Source organism: Strix uralensis, chromosome 4 (genome assembly GCF_047716275.1).
Source record: "Strix uralensis isolate ZFMK-TIS-50842 chromosome 4, bStrUra1, whole genome shotgun sequence".
NCBI classification, from domain to species: domain Eukaryota; kingdom Metazoa; phylum Chordata; class Aves; order Strigiformes; family Strigidae; genus Strix; species Strix uralensis.
The window spans coordinates 20,734,345-20,754,904 of NC_133975.1; the positions used below are offsets into that span (position 1 = coordinate 20,734,345).

Consider the following 20,560-nt stretch of genomic DNA (forward strand, 5'->3'; position numbering starts at 1 on the left):
GGAGGGCGCCGCCCCCGCCGGGGGAGAGCCCTTGCGCCCGCCTGGGGGGCAGTCGGCAGGCGGGGCCTTGCAGCGGGCAGGGCGGGGAGAGCCTGCCCTGGGGCAGCGCCCGCCGCCGCCCGGGCTGGGCGCTGAGGCGCGGGAAGCCGCGGCGGCCCCGCTCCTCCCGGGGCCCAATGGGCGGTGTGGCGCGGCGGGAAGTGACGCCTCCGGAAGCCGGGAGCGGAGGGCGCGAGGCCGCAGCGCTGTGGGGGTAGGGGGCGCCCGGCAGGCGGGCAGGGGCCCGGCGGGCGGAGCGGCGCCGCCATGCCCGCCTTCCGGCAGGTGGGCGAGAAGCAGCTGCCCCAGGAGGTGGTGTTCATGGCCTGGTCCCCCAAAAGGGACCTCATCGCCCTGGCCAACAGGGCGGGGGAGGTGAGTGCGGGGCTGCCCGCGCCCCGCTGGGGCCGCGCAGGGGCGGCGGGAAGGACGCCGAGGGGGAAGGGCGGCCGCCGCCAGCACCAGAGCGCTGCCCCTTCCCGAGCCGCTGGGACGCCTCTGTTGGTGGCCGTGGCGTGATGCTTGTGAGCTTGGCCAAGCACCTAGGGGTAGCAAACCTTCCATCGAGCTTCTCGATACGTATTGTCCCTTCCTTTTTTACTTTCTAGTTTCAAACAGATTCACTGATGATACTTTCATCGCCTGCATCTGTGGGATTTCAAAGCGTGTGAAATGTCCTATTTAAAATAAATATATTTTCAGGTATTTTTTTTCCCCTGGAACTGCTGTAGGCGCTCACGCATGAAGACAGGCTGTTGTGCTTTCAGGCTGTCTCTGCTGGAGAGGTGTGAGTAACCCCTGTTGGTTACAGGCTTTTAGGCTCGTACAAAGCCCAGCTTATTTCTCTGTCCTGCTGTAAACGGTATACTGCCGTCTAAAATGACACGGAAGTGAATCAACTACTAGAGGAGCTATTAAGATACGGTAAAAAAAATGCACATTGAACTGATTTACAATCTGGTATTAATAGGAGAATGTGGTTTATTTTTGTCTTTAATATGTTTGTAGGTTTTACTTCATCGGCTTGCAAACTTTCAACGAGTGTGGAGTTTGCCTCCAAATGAAAATACAGGAAAAGAAGTGACTGCTCTTGCTTGGAGACCAGATGGCAAAAGTAATGTCAAGTGTATGAGGTGATAACAATGCAACAAAAATCCCATTGGGAATCACTGAAAGTTGTGGTGATGATACTTTTATCTGTGAAGGAAATTTTCAAGTAAACTGTTTGAAGAGAAGGGTGGGTTAATTTTATGTAGGTTTATTCAAAGTAATATATTTACACTGTTGAAAGCAATTGCAAAAAAGATTTGCAAGGAGGATTTATGTCCAAAATACTGCTTTTCAAGGCGTAGCAAAACTTCAGGTTCCTAACTAAGAATATTTTTGTGTGAACTACAAAATGTATTGGGAGGCTGTCTGATCAGGATTGAATGAAGAGCTTAGCTTATTTAGCACAGGCTGAACTTTAGAGACTAAAATGGCTCTAATAATACACCAAAGAAGAAAAAAAAATAATTTCCCTTATCAACAGAAATAATGTTGAAATTAGTAGCTTAATAAACCTAGGCTTGGAAATCAGTTACTTTTTGATTTATTAGAGATGGGAGAGTGGGAACAGTCTTCTTCCATGACTTGTGGGTAAAAATACCTGTATTGTTTTATGATGGAGTCTGAAGAGTTTAAGAAACTTTCTTTTAAGCTGGTTGCCTGTGATTACAAGGAGGTAAGCACAGAAACCTATGCCTGCCATATGCTTTTTATGGATGAATAAAGTTAAGAAGAAAGTGATGCAAAAGTTGCTTGGCATGTTCAGTTCAACATGCAAATAAATAATTGTGAAATCAGGCCTTTGACTTAAATTTATTACCTAAAATATGGTAAGAGTTCAACCTTTCATCCTAATAAGTAGATTTCAAATGAGAATTTAGGACTGTAAATAGACAAAATTCTGTCCGGTAGTTGGCTCTGAAGACACTTTATTTTCTAGTTCAGTATAAAGGACAAAGTTTTTCACATTGGTTATTCATAGATTTTACTCATCTTTCTCTAGTTTTGGCTTTTGGCCTTACTGATACCAGGCGGATTATTCTGTGTGATGTAGAAAAACCTGAAAGCTTGCACTCCTTCTCTGTGGACTCATCTATTACATACATGCATTGGATGGAAGTAACTGAGGAAAGCAGGTGAGTCTGAAAAACCCTAGAAGTGAATTATGGGCAGTGTAATGCCACCTTACTAATGATTTGTACTTAGTATGCTACAAGCAGTCAGATAATATAATATTACATAGCTGTGGCTTTTTTTTACCACTTGGCTAACATTTTCCTTTGTGTTAGATAGACACTTCATACGCTTATTTTCAGTGCTGATCTCTTAGTCTCGTGGTTCTTTAGGTTATACACAAAAATTTCAGCGTGATCTTGAGCATCCACCTCTTAAGAGCTGCTTAATCTAGTGTGTTAATTTATACAGCCTGTCTTCTGATCCAATTTACTTCAATACCAATTAACTTATTAAACTAATTATGTTATTATGTTCATTATTTTGTTAGAATAAGTATTATATTTAAATCTTTCTTCACTTGTGTTTTCAAGATCATTGGTTTAGTGCTTACATCTTTCATGATGTGCCTTTGGGGGGTGCCAACCCCGCTGGCAATTCTGTTGTGGGTGTACTTGCTCCAGGAGGTCAGGTTGCTCTTAGTGACCAGGAGCTCTGCAGCATTAGACAATTCTCAGCAGCGCCTGTGAGCTGGAGAACATAGTGGTCCCTATTTCTGTGGTTTTACAAAAATCTCTGATAAGTACCTTATTGCAGTGCAAGACTATAATTAAATAAAACTTTTATTTTTAATAGGGAGGTTTAATTATTTAAAAAAAGGAGCCTGACTTGGGGATTCCCCCCACCTCTAGAAAGTACCAATCTTCAAACAGCAAGAAAATAACTGCATCTTAAATCACTGTAGCATTTTTCTCCTGATGGGGTTAGACTTATCCCCTTATGGGGAATCTCATCCTTCTGGCATGTCTAAGGTGTGGTATTAAGTATTGCACTGTAGTCTTCCTCTCGCTGTAATGTGTCTTTAGAGGGAAGGTTTTTTGAGGTGTAGGTCGGTTGTACTGCAGGGTTGTACAGGGTTTAAACAGAAAGCCTCAGTCAGTGACTGTATTACAGATGACGAGGAATTTGGTGGCAAGCTACTGAGCCAGCACATACAAACTTTATATTTTCCTTTGGTGGAAATAAATATTTTTGGACTTATTTTATTAATTTGATCATTTGATAAATTATTAAAGGCCCCGTATGGGATTACCCTCTGATATTTGTAACTCTGATATACGTGACTTATTGGGTATATGCTGTAACTCTGAAGTTAGAAAGAAATTCTCTTCCCACCATTTTTACAGCTTGGGTGGTAAAGACGGTCCTACTTCTTTTTCAGTGTTCTCACTTCCTTTTACAATGCTGAGGATGAATCAAATCTCCTTTTGCCTAAATTACCAGCGCTACCGAAAAAGTAAGCATTATACTAGTAAGCTTGAGAAGATACAGTTTGTCGTTTGTTGTCATTGGTTTGGTTATTAATCTTTAATGCTCTCTGTAGATGTTTTGAATTAGATGTCTGCTCATTTTTACTGAGAATAATTATTTTGTTTTCAGTTACAGTACCACTGCAAAAATTTTCAGGTAAGAAATTGTCATCTAGTATCTCTCTATTTTTTTTGTTTTATTTTGTTTTCTGGTATTGAGACAAGCTACATAAACCCCAATCATATGTTTTGTATTTTCAGTGAAGAAAAGTCAGATGAGATTATGAAGCTTCTGGGTGATGTAAGGTAAATTCCATATGTGGAGGGTTGTGGGGTTTTTTGGTTTTTTTTTTTCTTTTTTGTTTTTTTTTAAAGCTATAAAATAACGGATAAGTGGGTTTATTTTTAAGTTATTCGTAATCTGGTTTTAAGGGTCCTGGAGAAAGAATGTGGAATGTCTCTCTTTTTTCATGTACATAAAGTGCAAAGAATATATTAAAGCCTCCATCAGTTTACACCTTTTCTCCTCAATTTAGAGGGATTATAAGGCACTTTATGAGGAGCTGCTCTTGGTGCCATATCTTCTTTTCCTCAGAAGAGGATTTCTTGGGGTGCATTTAAATGCTACGTTGTATGTGTCACTTAAGCTGATCTTGCAGATGTTTGTGAATGCTTGTTATAGATGGTGGAATTCCTGTGGGTTTGCATGAGTGTGACGAAGCTGAACTTAAAATTAGCTTTGAAATCAGCTGTATTAGGGTTACTTTAAAATAAAGTAAGCATCTCTTATTAGGAAACACATGAGGAGCAGCTGGAGAAAGTGTAGTTTAGCACTGAGACTTTGTGGAGTGCTTGTGGTGTGTTTTTGAGGAGGGCGCTTAATGTCTGTGCCTTGTTTTTCCATTGCTTTCTTTCACAGTTCCTTACAGTCCCACCACTGAGAATCATCCCTGTTATTTCAAAATTTGTATCTGTGTCTATCACCAGCTGTTCCTTTTTAAGACTTGATACCTTTTCTTACAGTAGGAACTCCTTGCTGGAAAGAGGTGTGGCAGCTGTCTGTGGTGTAGGAGCTTTCTGGATTCTGTGCTCCTTCATCCTTTCAATTAATCAAACCAAAAGTTTTTCAGATACTGTTTTGTTAAAAAACTTATGTCTTGGCTTTAGTGGAAGCATTCTCCTTTAACATATATTTAGGTGTGTAACAGGCAGAAGTTGCAGTTAGTTTTATTGTTTTATAAGGGGACATGTAAAGCATTCTCATTTTTTGTGTTGGAGAGCAGTACTGCTCAGTGTAATGTTAGCAAATATGTGTAGTTGAAGATGTATGGGTGTATGACAGCAATAGCCAACCTCCCTGTCCAAAGTTTAATGTTTTAAACATAGGCAAAGAGGGAGGGGTCACAGAGAAGCTTTTTCGCAGGTCATTGTAGCAAGTTGAGTTTAGTAAGTGAGCAAAACACAGACCCTGTTCTTTGAACTGGGTTTCTGTTTCTGATGCTATTGTTACTTGTGGCTGTTCTTTGCTGCTGCATCCATTTCAGATGTTTTTTGCCTTTGAGGTTTTGCTGAGGAGTGCCACAGAGTGACTGACAGAGTTACTCTGCACCTAGTTAGGATAAACTCAGAAGAATACAGAAGTAGCTTTGTAAGAATGCTGTGCAGCCTGTATGGGTAGGTGGGCTGTTGCTAGAAACTTAGTTTTTTCTTCTGGAAGATTTAAAGTTAGTGAAGAAGGACTTCTGTGCCTAAATTGTGTTTTCTTCCCCTATTCTCTCAGTTAATTTAGTAATTGATACTCTTTCTGCAAATGTTAGAGGGAGGTTTTATCAATGAAAATCCAAGCTAATATTTTCTTTTGTTTTTAAATGTCTTGGATTGTAGACACTAGCGCAGTGTTTCTTCTTGTTCAGTGATTCTTTAGAGGATCTTTAGTAAAGGGATGGAATCTAAGTGTTAAGAATTTATTTCAGTATGCTCATCAACATGTTCATCTGTTTTCGTAGGCTTAATGCTCTAGTCCTTGGTGGCAGCTCAGGATTTATTGAGATTTATGCTTATGGAATGTTCAAGATCGCTACAGTAACTGGGGTACGTTCTGTTTCTTTCTGTATTTTTTCTTCATAATATACCAAACTACGGATGAATGAAAAAGATACATAAGTGTGCTTACACGTAAGTGGAACGGGGTTGCTGAGTTTTAAAGAAAGGAATAGTTGTTTCTCTTGATTGGGTTGTGTGGTTATTGTTGGAAAGACATTCTAACGGGTGATTTTAACATCTTGTTTCAAATGAAACAAAGTTCAACATAAATCCACAGTAAAAAGAGTGCTTTTGTTCCTGAACAGTAGCTGAAAATTCCACTTTGTTTTTACTCGTCATTGACTGCAACTTTCTTTGTATGTGAACGTGTTAGAGCAGTAAATACATCTTAGAGGAAATGAAATATTTCATTAACTTTTAAACTGGAATCCTTCAGGTGGCAGGTTCTTGTCGTGGACTATGTTTGTCTAGTGATTTGAAATCACTATCGGTTATTACAGAGATACAAGACTCTTCGGACAGAGAAGCAGAGATAACATATTTTCAGGCAAGTAAAGTATCTTTTAAATGTTCTTTAAAAGTAAAAATGCTTTTTTTCTGGTAGCTTTGTTCTTTCCCATTATTTGCAGAAAAATCACAAACTACTATTTCCAGCCTTTCTGAAATTCACCCCTATTTAGCTCTTGGATTTATCATGTTAACATGCAGTTTCACTGATGAGACTGCTGATGATGATGATCTGAGGCATTCTTTTAAAATATTACTGTAAATATAACAATCATTTATTCAATTACAGTTATTCAGATTTTCTTCATTCTGCACACAGAGGCATAGCTGCAATACTGTTGATTACCCAGTCTATCAGAACAGTCATCCTTAAAAATATTACTGTTAGAACTCCAAAATGAGCAATGTTATCAGGAGTTTTTATAGATGTATTTAAAATATTTATTGCTCCTTTGAATTCAATGTATTTCCCTCTTAAAATCAACTTTAAGAGTTGATGACAGTTTTTCTGTGGATTCTCCCAACCTGTCTTTTCATTTCTGTAAAAGACAAATCATCTGTTACCTGTTGCTTGTTTCATTTGTTACAGCTGGACACTAGTCTATTATCAAGTTACTTACCTGAGGTAACTCGAATGGCCCGGAAGTTTACTCACATTTCAACTCTGTTACAGGTACAGTTGTGTTACAACATCCTTTTAATGTCACAGTTACTACAGGCTTTGATATTCTTAATGCAAGTAAAATGTTTTCTAGTTTAAGGCGACTTTAAGTAAATGTAGAGCTCTAACTTGGAATTTGATAATAAATTTTATATAATATCTACAGTATACCTTCCCTTTGTATTGTAACGTCCAGTCGTTGCATGTGTTTTGAAGGGGGGAAGAGGGAATAATGCTAATGTCTGTATCTGTCTTGCAGTATATAAAGTTGTCATTGACGTGCATGTGTGAAGCATGGGAAGAAATATTGATGCAGATGGACTCACGACTAACAAAGTTTGTACAGGTACTGTAGTATTAACCATTCTTTTGCCGTATTTCTGCTGTTCATGTTAATGTTAATGTTGCTTAAGCATAATGCCTCCAGGTAACCATCTCTAAGTTCAGAGGCAACCTGGAAGCTATTGTGTGTCAGGCGCTCTCATGCTGAAGCTATCCGAGTACAATCAAGCACAATTGTATTGTGATGCTTCTTTATTTATTCTAAGTTATTCAACAATGATAGTTTTCAGCTTCAACAGCTTTTGATCAGTTGCTTTGTATTTAAGGTCATGCTCTTTGTACTTTAGTCTGAATACTGTAAATGTTAAATAACAGCCCTTAGTTCAGTAGAGCATGTATAACAGCCATGATTAAGATGCTCTTGGATTTGCTTAGATTTTGTGTTCATTGACCGTGGCTAGAAGTTAACTGAATCAAATTTTTTTTTTTTTAAATAGATTCTTGGTGATGGCAAACTGCTTAGAATTGTTGCTGGGTAATACATTTGAAAATAACTTAAAATACTAGAAAATTTCCAGTGGTCAGTAGTCTGATTTCATCATTCAAGGATATGGGTGGGTTTTCCAATATACATTAATTGAAGTGTTTGTGAGATTACTTGGTAGCCTGGATTTAATCTCTTCTCCAATCTATTTCAATCATTTTGACTGACAGGAAAAGAATACAACCACTTCTGTTCAGGATGAGTTTATGCAGCTGTTGTTATGGGGCAAAGCAAGGTAGTTACTGTTGTTTTATCTGAGTATGCATTTGCATTTGATACTGAAATATAAAGTGAACGCATGTTTGGTTCTCTTCCCCCACCCTCTTCAGTCTGGAACTTCAGGCGTTACTAATGAACCAACTGACGGTAAAGGTATGTTAATATTTTTTTTAGTACATCAAAATAATCTGTTTCAATATCTTTTAATCACTGTTCTGTTAAATTAGCAGAACATTATTATATGCTTGTATTTCTTTTTTTAACAGGGTTTAAAAAAACTTGGTCAGTCCATAGAGTCTTCCTATTCCAGTATACAAAAGTTGGTCATAAGTCATTTGCAGAGGTAAGTCATAGAGTGTCCAATGAATTATAGATAAAATCGCATGTTATATGCTTTGCTAAAATACAGTATGCTGTATTGGTGGTTCTTTGTATGTAGGTGTGCTGGTGCAGAGACCATGATCATGGCAAAACGTACTATTTTAATTCTGGGTAGTGGAGGACTGTTGAAGTATTTTGAACAATCTCCATGACACATCACCTGTGTATCACTGCCTGGTGTGTTTCTAGGATGAATGCGAAATACTCACACCAGCTTAGCGTGGTTAAAATCCTGAGGACAATACTTGCTTTTCTGTGAAGTAATACTGATACGAAACTCTTCCATGCCAGACTACCTTATAAAGCTCTTCACTTTGCACATTTAAATGATGAAAACTGCATGCAGTGAAGCAGTGGCTTTCAAAGGGTGACTAAAAGATTATACTACTATGCTCTGCCTTTCTAGTGGTTCTGAGGCACTGCTATACCACTTGAGTGAATTGAAAGGAATGGCTTTATGGAAACAAAAGTATGAGTCTCTGGGATTAGACGCATCTGGAATTGAAGGTACAGTAGTGTGTGCGCTACTTCCCCATTCTAATTTCACTTTTGCAAGCTTAATAATAATGGTTAGCTCTTTTTGCAGAGGCTATTACTGCTGTTGGTTCTTTCATCCTGAAAGCAAATGAGCTGCTTCAGTAAGTATAAAGTCTGGAGAGTTTAACAAACGTGCCTGTTGAGCCTTTTATCTACGGGGGAGCATGTGACTGGGAATAGCAGAGGTTGGGAGGGCAAGAGTCCTCTGGTGGTGATGCGCCTTTATCTTGCCTCACTGCATCTCATAGACTCATACCCCAACAATAGTCTTAACTTGGAATGTTGCATTGGGCGGTTTTTAAAAAATTGATAGTGCTTGCAGGCCTTTCTGTAGTAAAGATGGGACTTAAGCCTGGAGCAGCTTGTGACGTTTAGATCTGGTAATTTCTTTTCTTGTTTCTTGCTCAGAGTTATCGACAGTAGTATGAAAAACTTCAAAGCATTTTTTCGATGGCTGTATGTTGGTAAGCTTGATGAGATAGTAAGCATCCAGTGTCTGTTTCATATTGTAAGCATTGAAATGTTGGCAAGTAATTAAGCCAGTCTTAGTTATAAACAACTATTTCTATCATAGAAAATTCCTGGACATATGAAAGGTTACAGTTGATGAGGCAAGAATAATTATAATATTAAACACATAGATCATAAACTTGATAGTTCTCAATTAAATTTAGTGTGTGTACAGTGGGTATTGCATATGCTTTTCCTGTAATGTTACTCCAAACTGTTGTCTGCTTCATGAGCAATTTGCTGGTCTTGACTTGAAGAAATTAAAGGACTTTCTTTAGTTTACACCAAATTTGAAGTATAGTCTTAACTCCCAATTACTCTGTCACTTGCTGTTTTCTCCTGTGGAGACCTAGTTAGCTGTAAGGTTGTGCACAGATGTAAACAGTTTCTGAATGTCCAGATGCACTTAATAGCTATCTCTAGTTGTAGCTGGGTAACTGCAGGTAAAATGTTGGAAGGAAGTGCAAAATGCTGTATTTTAGCCTGCTTGTTTTTATAAAGTGGTTATGAATAGGTTTATAATTTTTAATCAATCTTTTTAGAACTACTTTATGAAAAAATAAGCAGTCTTACCAGATACTGTAAAAGCACCAAAAATGCAGTGTTAGCACTTACTAACAGGAATACAGTAATTTTAATTTTAAAAATTGCAGAAAGCAGAACTATCAGAATTCTCTGGCATAATGTTGATTCTTTAGATGTTCACTGTGTTTGCTTATGTTGAAACTAAACAGAGAACTGTTTATCTGAGCCTCACTGATTTAAAACTACTTCTGTGCAATTCCCTTAAAACACACTATTCTGGGCATGACAGTATCCATGTATTTTATATATATCCATTTACTACTCTATGTACATGAATAATATATGAACCCTTTTTATAATAAACTTACCTCAGTCTTGTACAGGCTACAACGCAGTTGGAAAAGATTAAAGATAAAAATTCTTCAAGATTTGTATTGTAAGCTAGTGGGGCAAGTGAGGCTTAATTTTAGTCTCAATTTGTTATTCTTCATTCCAGACTTTTTCGCTTCTGACAGATTAATCTTTCCTATTTTATCAGCAGTGTCTTATTACATTTCTATGGAAAATTAAGAATATTAGGAAAACATATTAATATTAATGCAGTAAGAATATAATTTTTCCCTCAGCCATGTTGAGGATGTCAGAAGATCATGTGCTTCCAGAGCTGAACAAGGTAGTAGTAACATTTCCTAATAAATGGTGGTATACTCTGTATTCTGCTTGACTTGAACATGAGATTAAAGGTTTGTTTTTGTTCCAGAACTTAAAGGATAATGTCTGTGTCATTTCTTTGAGACAGTTGATGCCTGCAGAGTCACACTAATATGCTGTCTCATGAATTACTTTTTCTTTATATAAACTATTATTTTTAGTACATTATATGTGAGTGCGAGACCTCTGTTTATAGCAGCTCTTTATATGCTCTAAATGACTACGTTAACCAGAATGGGATTTTAACATCTTTACCAATGCCTTGGTAGATGAGAGGGAATACACCTGCATCAGATTTTCAGACACCATCACACTGGGTGAACCAATTAATATGCTCAAGGACAGAGGTGCCTTCCAGAGGGAAATAGAAATAGAATGAACAGATAAAGAAGATCCTGAAGCTCAACAAGGACACAAAAGGTTCTGTCCTGGGGAAGAGTAACCCCCTGCAGTTGCACAGCGGGGCCCCAACTGGCTGGGGAGCAGCTCTGCTGAGATGGACTTAGGGATGTTGGTGGATGCAAGTTAGGCGTGAACCAGCAGTGTGCCCTGGCAGCAAAGGCAGCCAAGAGTGCCCAGGGCCGTACTAACAGGAGCAGGGCCAGGAGGTCAAGGGAAGCCGTTACCCTCCTTATTTAGCACTCATCAGATTGCGTCTAGAATACTTTCTCCAGTTCGGGGCCCTCATATACAAGAGGGACATGAATAAACTGGAATGAGTTCAGCAGAGGGCTCCCAGGCAGGTTGGAGGCTGGAGCACTTGCCCTGTGAGGATAGGTTGAGCGAGCTGAGCTTGTCCAGTCTACAGAGCATGTGTTCTGTGATCACTGAAATGTATTTCTTACCCTTTGCATTTCTCACCTTTTTTTTTTCCTTTTAGATGACTCAAAAAGATATCACGTTTGTTGCCGATTTTCTTACTGAACACTTCAATGAGGTAAGTTATATTGGTTTGCCAAGTACAGCATCTGACTGTATTTCAACTGCCAAGCATTGAATCCGAAAAATCTTACAATAATTCAATCATCTTTTTGTACAGTACTTCTCATTACTTTGGGTTTAAATAATGGTTTTGTTTGCATTACTTTTTCAGGCACCAGAACTTTACAACCGTAAAGGAAAATACTTCAATGTGGAGAGAGTTGGCCAGGTGAAGAGCTAGGGAATAAATGGGAGAACCCTTAGATGGAGAAACTTTTAAACCTCTGCTCAGTTTTCTTCTCTGTCCCTTTTGCTTTGTGTTGCACATTCCAGTAATGGTAAAGGAGAATATTTTTATTATTTTCCCCTATTATTAGGAAAAGGAGTGTTTAAAAACATAGTTTTACCTTACACTTGCTGTATTTTTAGGAAAAGGGTGAAACTTCTTCACAGCCAGCATTAGTAATGTAAAACTTAAGTGTGGTGTCTTTATGCCATTAATCACCGGATTTCAAAACATTTGTGCTCAAATTTGATTTAAAATTCAGTTTCTTATGGAAATGTGACTATGATCTTAGACAATAGTTAATTTTTCTTATTGTTTCTAGAAGGGGTGGAATATTTAGTTTTAAGACTAGTGCATGTTAAATTAAGAAATGTTTAATAGACTCTTGAGGGGCAATGTTGGAGGTGAATTCTTATGTCCCTTATTAAAATGCAATCTCACAAATGTCTGTTTCTCGTCTAGTACTTGAAAGATGAAGATGATGACCTTGTATCACCACCTAATACAGAGGGAAACCAGTGGTTTAACTTTCTTAAAAGTAGTACTCATCTTAAAGGTAACGTCTGCTTTAGTAAAAAGTGAATGAAGGATGTATGTAGTATGTAACAAATGTAGAAGAGTAATCTGGTTTTTCATCCTCAGGAGTTATTTCTATAGTGTTAGTCATGGGTCTTCATCTGAGTAGAATAAAATAAACAGGCCTTGTTATTTTTGTGTACGGTTTTAATGTAGCTTCTTACCCAGTCAGTTACCATTTTCAGGGTATTAGGAGTTTCCTACCTTTTATGTACCAGTCTCGGAAATGTTGGCTTGCAAGGAATCCCAGGAGATGTCTGTTTTAGGAGATCTTAATTCCAGTTCAAGGAAGTAGTAATTACGTTTAGGTCATACCTGGGGCAAGTGTCCTAACTTGTTCTCTTTCACTGGAGTCTGAGACGATTTTATTAATTAGTGGTGAAAAAGAAGTAAGAGACTATTACAAGTTGATGGTGATTATTCTTGTTTAACTTTAGAAATCATAGACTGTAAAACTTTTACAGCATCAGCTGTCTTGTAATAGAATTTGCTATAGCTGCCTCTTTCTGCCTATTTAATTCAATAAAAAGGGGCGAAGTGGTAGCATTTTCATTTGGAAAAGTAGTATTTAGAAAATGTATTCTTAGACATGCTTTGAAAATATGTTTGATACTTTAAATGTGTAAGCTGCTTGACTGGTCATTTTTGTTATTACCCAAGATCTATGATTGTGGAGATGGTTTGTAAGTGGTTTTGTTGGTATTAATTTGGCAAGTACCGAGATGTTTATAGGATTATAGGACAAGTAATGCTTCTGCCATTAATGCTTTCTACCCTTCTTTGGTGTTTTACATTGCTTTGTTGATTGATGTGATTTTATCATTTTTCCAGCTAAAAATTGGAAAAGAAATGGGTTGTGTACTTAAAGTAAGTAGTGAGAAAGCTAGATGTCTTCTTACAAAGTAGTTCATTTCATGAGAAAAATCAGTCCTACTGAAGCCAAATCATAGCTACTAAAATATGGAAACTGTTTGCTTAAACAAGATATTTTATGACAACTGTGTTTCTAGCTCTTGGCTAAATGCACTTCCGTCTTTCTGCAGTTTCGAATGGGCTGTGAAGAAAAGCTGAAGGGGCAGGCAGCCCTCCATTTCTCATTCATTTACCTTGTTTCATACTGTAATATAGTTAGTTACCTGAGTTAAAATTTGTAATCAGGGAATAATTTAGGCAGTTGCCTAATCCAACCAAAGCAGGGCTAATTTTGAAGCTAAAATGGGTTGCTCAGGCTTTGTACAGTCGAGTCCTCTGTCTTCTGCAAGGATAGAAACCTTGCAGCTTCTCTGGACATCCTGTTCCAGTGACTAACCAGTCCTTGTGAAAACTTCTTTCCTCATACCTGACTGGGATTTCCCTTGCTGAAGCTTAGGACTGTTATATCGCCTCCCCTCTCTGTGTGCAGCTTTGAAAATGTCTTCTGTAACTTTCCCTTTAGGCAGCTGAAGAGACCAATGGGTTCCTGCTTGTTAGCCCTCACTTCTCTAGGCTGAACAAACCCAGCCCTCTCAATTTCTTCATGTAAATCATGTGTTCTAGCCCAGTGACCATCCTGTTGACCCTCCACTGGACTCATTCCAATTTGTCACTTTAATAAGTGTAGTATACTTTTATATAGATACAAACATTTTTTAAATGAACTTGTATCTGTTTACAGAAAGTCCACTTCTGTTTCCCTACTATCCTGAGAAATCACTGCATTTTGTTAAAAGGCAAATGGAAGGGGTCATTGATCAGTGTTTACAAAAGCCAGCGGTAAGTTCAATTTATATAACTTTCTTCTAGGGGTAGCAGTCAACTGAAGATAGTAGTCATGTTCAGTAAGGCCTGTAGGTTTAATCTTTGCCTTTGAGTGCCTACAGCTTAGGTGGTAGCATGTAGCCCAGCTTCACCACTGCCAGGATGTCTCAAACCTTTGACTAGGGAGAGTGTAATGGGGGATTTTTTGTTTCATGTCTTCTGTTCTCACATTATTGGGATCTATTTTTAATGTCAGTTAGCTTGGTGCATGTGCTATGTGCTAGATAACTGTGTTAGTTGGCAATGTTAGTCTATATATTATGAAGAAATACGAAGCAAGCATGTCAGGTGACAGTGGTGTTTGCATTAGGGATGTTTATTCCAGCATATTGGTGGATTTTTCTTTCAGATTTACTCAGGTGTTGTTGGTTGGTTGTAGTTTTTTGTCTTAAAACTGTGTATAATTATGAATAACTGCCTGCATTTTTTGGCCTGTTTTCATTGTATTTGTTAGGATGTGATTGGAAAGTCAGTGCATCAAGCAGTCTGCATGTCTCTTTACAAAACTTCTCAAAGGTATTTCTTTACATTATTCCTAAAGCTCAGTTGCACAAAATTACAGTAGCATTTTATAAACTGGTTTGTTTTTTTCTTTTCAGTGAAGACTCCACACCTCAGTTATTTAAACTACCATTTCTGTAAGTATGCTATTCCTTGTTCTATGTCATCTACCAGTTACTAAAACTTGATCTAAATTTTCATTTCCTCCCCCACATTACAGGTGGAATGACAAAACATCCAATATACATTATGTTCTCTTCACCATATTAGAAAATTCGATTTCTAAAATACACATTTTGAGGAGACATACTGATACTTCCAGGTAAGACAAAAAGAGGGAAAAGTGGTTTGTGAGCTTTGGCACATGCGTACAGAGACAATTACAACTTTAATCTATTTGTAAAAAAGAAGGAATGAGCAGCATGAATACAATCTTTCTTGGATACTGGAGAAAATGGGGAGGATATTTGGAAATGCAGTAGGAAACTGCAGCAGGAGTTTGTGTTGTATTAGACTCAGACAATCTAATCACAAGACCCAAGATGGTTTTAGGCTTAGGAAGAAAATCAGGCTCCCTTAGTTTTGCTTCCCAGAGAATTAATTGCTTGTGCAAACTTGTGAAAAATGACAGGGAATCATGCTTTGTCTTACTGTAAATATTATTCTTTGATTAAACCCCGTGCAGCCTGTAATTTAATACTATAAGAAAAAATGGGAGGTGGATTCATAGGTATAACAAATAGAATACATCTCTTTGGGGTGTAATTTTGTGTACCTTCAGAAGTTTGTGTCCAAGATGCAGTTTATCACTGCTTAGTTGTGCTGATACAACTGTTTAAGATACATTCTGTCAGTGGGATGACTGAAATGACCTGGGTTTAGAAAACAACAAAAACTACTCCTTTCCGTGAAATACTGATTTTCATAATCTGTGTCATTTAATTTGAGGGAATAATGAACTGTGATGGGGTGGGAATTTTTAAAGCAGTTTTACTGCTGAAGAAACACATGATGAAACTATCTTTTGTGTTTCCAGTTGAGAGCTGCTGATAACAAAATTACAGCTTTGTGGTGTAGTTTCTATCCTATTTCCTCCCTCATTGATATCTAAACCAGTCTAAACTCATTTTCTGTAGATTTGAGTAACGAGTAACAAGTAACCTAACAGACCTGAGACTAGGATAATTGAGCCAAGAGTTCAGCAAAGAAGAACTGTATCCCACAAGCCAGATGCAGTTTCCCATTTGACTCTGTTGGTCACGTTTTGCTGAGGGGCGGAAGAGATCAAAAGGTTCCCATCCACCAGTTACATCATTTGGGAATATAGCCATGTATTGTGCAAATCTTAGACAGGCTTACACCATCTCTTACCACAGTTTCTGTTAGAGATTCTGAATTCCCTATGAGTGGAAAAGAAAATAATCACTGAGATAATGAACACTGTTCTTCTAGATCCGTCAGTAATGGAATTCTTGCAGTAGAGTTTGGAAACTTCTTGAACAACAGTGTAAATGAGAGCTCAGACTCCAGGTCAGTATATTTGTTTTTTTCTTCTAGAATTGCAGATTGCTAAATTGAAGACCATGTTTTCTACTGTGTATTTTACATTAACTTCTTGGGCATTGTAGTTTGGCTTTTATCCTACAAGTCACTACTTCAGACACCAGACCAATTTATAGTCCCTGGGTGAGTCGGGCTGTAAGAAATGACACAGGTGCATGAAGCTGCGGGATTGTGAGAGTCTTATTTTACACTTCATCTCAAGGTCAAGTAAATTTTAGTTTTTTAGTTGAAAACTAGAGCTTTAGCACATGTGCAAGAAACAAAGCTAGCTGGCAACAGCTCTTGCTTATATCTGTGATGTTCTTTAAGATGGAGTGAAACTTGATATGCCTGAATAAAGGCAGACTAAGCTCATCCTTTTAATGTACAAAGGTCAGGTGTGATTGTCCCCAGTACCTCAGTTGTGTTTCTGAATCTTCTTTGGTGTTTGTATGTGTTGTTTCTTACATTTCTCCTGAAATGGTAAAAAATAAGGTTGTTAGTAAATTGATTTTTTTTTTTTTTTCCCCCTTCAGAATCCTTGATCATGATACAGGAGTCTGCCATGGTTATGGCTATCTTTCAGTGTCTTTGCTGCATGACTGACCTTTTTTATCATCTACAGTGAAGCCTACTGTTAACTACTGAATACTTTAACATGAATGCTGTGCAACTTAAAAATACTTTAGTTCTGTGTTCACTTATATTCCCTGATGCTTTCTAAATTATTTTCCTATAGATGCTACAGTTGTTTAGATGCACACTTCTATGATGATGAAACTGTAACTGTAGTTCTGAAGGAGAGTGTGGAGCAAGAGGGGAAGGAGAGAGTCTTGGCTCAGCTGCCTTTATCTTCAGTATATGCAGATGAGGACCAAGATAGGGAATTCATCTGGGATTCTACTAAAAGGTACTGAAAATCTTTGAGCACATCTGAAAATGCAGAACTGAAAAGCAGATTAAGCAAATATTCTAAATGCGTGCAATTACTTACGCTGCATGTGCGTGTGTGTAAACATTTTAAACACAAAAACTCTTGTGCCAGGGAGAGTGGAGTGGGGAGATGGAAGCTTCCTAAACTGTTTTTGGGGGTTGGGTTGGGGTTGGTTTTGCTTTTTTGAGACTGAATAGTACCTGTGTACGTGGCTTTCTTTAAATGGGAGGACCAATTGAAGACGTCCTGTAGAAGCAGAAATCTTTTCTTTAGAGGATGCTAACTTTGCTGGTCAGGATACTTGAAATTAGGATGTTTTCAGCATATTTGCTCATATACCTCTGCCTTGTAATAAGGATACACAGATATTTCTTCATCTTTCCCCTGGTAGTCACACTTACAACTATTGTCAGCTTAGCCTTGAAACATCAGAATTGGTGCCTCTCTGCCTTGGCATAGGGAGAGGAGAGCATCTGTGGGAATTGAACACACACACAAAAAAAAAGGCCAATATAGCTCAAGTGGTGAATCCCATCTTTTAGTTGTGCCTCACTTGCTTTTTCTTTTTCCTCCCTATGTCTCTCTGGTGGATTGCTTAAGATAATTTTTACCTCAAAATAAAGAGCCATACTGATCTGTAATTTTTTTTCTTAATGCCACAAATAAGTTGTCCATTGAAGAATGAACGAAAAATATTAAATGCAAGTTTGAACTAATCCTGGCCACTGTAATAGTCAGGGAGTTCCTTCATACAGTCTCTATGAATGGAGGTAAACTGGAGTGTTACATCTTTGAAAGGTCATGGAGGCCAAACTTCCGTGTTTGGAGGCATCGCCTCCAGGATTTTGTTCAAAAACTCCTCTTCTTGCAGAGGAGAGGTCTGAAGGAAGACCTTCCTCATCCTCCTGTTGTAGCTGTTACTTGTGGGAAGATCAGACTTTACAACTCCCTGCTCACCTTTTATCTCAGTTGAAACATGCTGTGTCTCCACAGTTGGATCCCCTGCTCTAGAGTATCTGTAGCAGCATTATGATGGTTTCAAACACTTATCTGCTTGTTGCATATGATATAATAAAACTTAGACATAAAAAACTGGGCTGACGGAGGGTTTTTTTAGTACTGGAATTTTCTTACATACTACCTTTTGTGCTTTTCTTCTTGCTGTGTGCAGGCTGGATGAGCAAAGTGGTGAGATACCCACACGTACTGTCTTCTTGGAGAATCAGTGGAGAGTGCTGGAGAATATGAAAGCTCAGTATGTTTCTGTAAATGGCATTAGAAAAGTTTCCTGTGTGGTAAGTACAGTATCTGTGAACAAGCCTGTAAACTATGCTATGACTGGAGAGAGTGATTTTATCAAAACTTTTTTTTGACAAATAGATTATTCTCTCATAATCTGTCATAAGTGTGTCAGAGTACAGTCATACCTCTCTCAACATGGAAAAACTTTAACAGAAGTTAATAGATCTACTTTATTTTTCAGCCTACAGAGCAATAAAAAAGTTGCTAATTTCCTTGACTCCTCCATTTCAAAGATAAAGGCTATTTTTAAAGCTATTGGCTAACATTTGAAATGGTATTGGTGCTTTTATTTATTTGTTTATTAACAGAAACTTCTTAATGTCTCTGTAGCTAAGTTCAAACCTCCGTCACGTGAGGGTGTTTGAGATGGATGTAGAAGATGATGGGGAAGTTGAGGAAGAAGAGGAAGAAGAAACAACTCAGATTGCAGCTGGGGAACCTGATGAGCTAAATCAGTCTGCAGATAACCGTGACAATGTGTGTGGTGCATCTGCTGAAGAACTACCTGATGAAAATGAAGAACATGAATCAAGTCTGGATCCTTGACATAGGCTTTTATACTGGTAAAGGGACAAGACTAATCTGACTTCAGGCTGCTGAGATGGTGTATCCTGTACATACTCAAGCAGCTGTAGTAGGATGTTGTGTGTCAGAATTCAGTTTTGCTTCTCCACTAAGACTATGTGTTCTAGAGTACGTTTATTTGACCCATTTTTGTCTGGCACATGAACTAAATTTTCTTGAGAGCTTTTCCATTTGCAAGTTTTTATAGGTGAGGAGAAAAAGAAATACCAACTCATGCTTTTGTAGTTAACCTGTTCAGTTCTGGATACTGTTAAGATAAAATGTATGTGAAAACAACAAAACTCAGGACTGAATTTTTTTCTTCTTGGACTTCATGTTCTAGTAGTGGGTACAGAAGCTTCCTGTAGAGCCAAATTCTAAGAGTATGGCCAACAACAAGCTTGCAGATCAGCATAAGACTAGTTAAACAACAAAATTTAGCAATTGTTACTTAAATACGTGCTTTTAAAAACTCTTTTGATAACATCTGTTTCAATAACACAGTATTTCAATCTGTGCAGTTCTTCAGTCCTCAGTGCAACATTTGCGTGTGTGTAAGTTTTATCAAATGTTTGCATGTTTCAGCCTGCGTAGCTTCTATGAGATTGTTTCTGAAAGTCTGTCTTCTCCATCTGGTATTTTTGTAATGAAAAGTTACAACAGAGAGTATATTTTTTTATTCTGATGTGGCATTGTATGTTGTGCATAGGCTTCAGTATAATCATATTCCTTACTAACTTATATATTGCTGTAGGAGTGACGTAGTGCTAAGCAGTAGAAACTAGAAACTGTTCAGAAATCTAAAATGTTTTCTTCTTCCCTACTACTCATCAGAGTTTTAACTGAATTAAAACTCAGCTCTTTGAATGAACAATGCTGCTAAATGCTTGATCTTCCTTCAGAACAGTGAGTGTACCTTGTGTTTGTGAAGAGGACCAGGCCATATGCATGTGCTCCATTCTGTACTTAAAAAATAAATAAATCTTCTGAAATTGCTGTTTGGCATTGCAAAATTCAAATACTAGACTTACTCTCTCTATCTTGTTTTTAAGTAACTGTTTTTTTAAAGTGGACTTTTGAAGGTTTTGGGCTGTTTGGGGGAGACCCTTGTAAACAAAGCTGTTCAGTTTTGAGAGAGACTACTTATTTTTTCCCTTCCTTACCAACCTCCTTGAAAGCTGCTTACTGTTCAGCATTCTCATCTGACAGATGCTAATGGTTTGAAGGCACAGTGAAGCTGTAGGACAGGAGGGACAGAAATGTCCATTCAGAAGTGCTGTGGATTTTCTGTATAGAGCAGTTACTCTTGATGAGAAATTGCTGCTACAACAGAACTCACTCAGCTTAAGCCTGGCCTTCTCTTCTTCCAGGAAGCTTTTGCTTCTGGTCTAACTTTAACAATTGTCACGCTAGAGTGCTTGGAAACAATTGTTTTGCTGTGCTTTCTGCTAAGTAGTTTTAGTCCATGGGCATATGGAAATCTGATCTGTCCTGCCTATAATTGTTTCTACATTTCTGTTAATAGCAGCTGTGTCCCATGCCACAGGGGCATGCCCTTCAGAAATCTCCCTGAGGTTATTCTGTGCATCTTTCTAGTCGGGTCTTGGATATACTTGAGTCAATGGGAGTTTTGTTTCTGGCTTGGATA

General features: G+C 38.2%; 1 protein-coding gene across 5 annotated transcripts; it reads left to right on the forward strand.

Annotated features, from left to right (window-relative positions):
* Nucleotides 1–238: 238 nt before the first annotated feature.
* Nucleotides 239–19,931, forward strand: ANAPC4 (anaphase promoting complex subunit 4). 5 transcript variants are annotated; one of them, XM_074865934.1, is made up of 29 exons: nt 301–414; nt 742–963; nt 1,048–1,172; nt 2,090–2,222; nt 3,482–3,556; nt 3,700–3,726; nt 3,831–3,875; nt 5,576–5,660; nt 6,049–6,159; nt 6,709–6,792; nt 7,040–7,126; nt 7,777–7,841; nt 7,936–7,978; nt 8,092–8,168; nt 8,613–8,713; nt 8,793–8,844; nt 9,152–9,207; nt 10,405–10,454; nt 11,370–11,426; nt 11,583–11,639; nt 12,159–12,252; nt 13,927–14,024; nt 14,524–14,585; nt 14,669–14,707; nt 14,791–14,892; nt 16,023–16,100; nt 16,852–17,022; nt 18,218–18,341; nt 18,679–19,931. In XM_074865934.1, exons 4-29 carry the CDS (start codon nt 2,191–2,193, stop codon nt 18,892–18,894), a joined length of 2,088 nt encoding a protein of 695 aa, XP_074722035.1. In that variant the 5' UTR covers nt 301–414; nt 742–963; nt 1,048–1,172; nt 2,090–2,190; the 3' UTR covers nt 18,895–19,931. The 5 variants fall into 5 exon arrangements, with proteins under 5 accessions (XP_074722031.1, XP_074722032.1, XP_074722035.1 ...); XM_074865932.1 differs by having other exon boundaries at nt 1,048–1,153; XM_074865933.1 differs by having other exon boundaries at nt 353–414; nt 851–963; nt 1,048–1,153.
* The last annotated feature ends 629 nt before the right edge of the window (nt 19,932–20,560 follow it).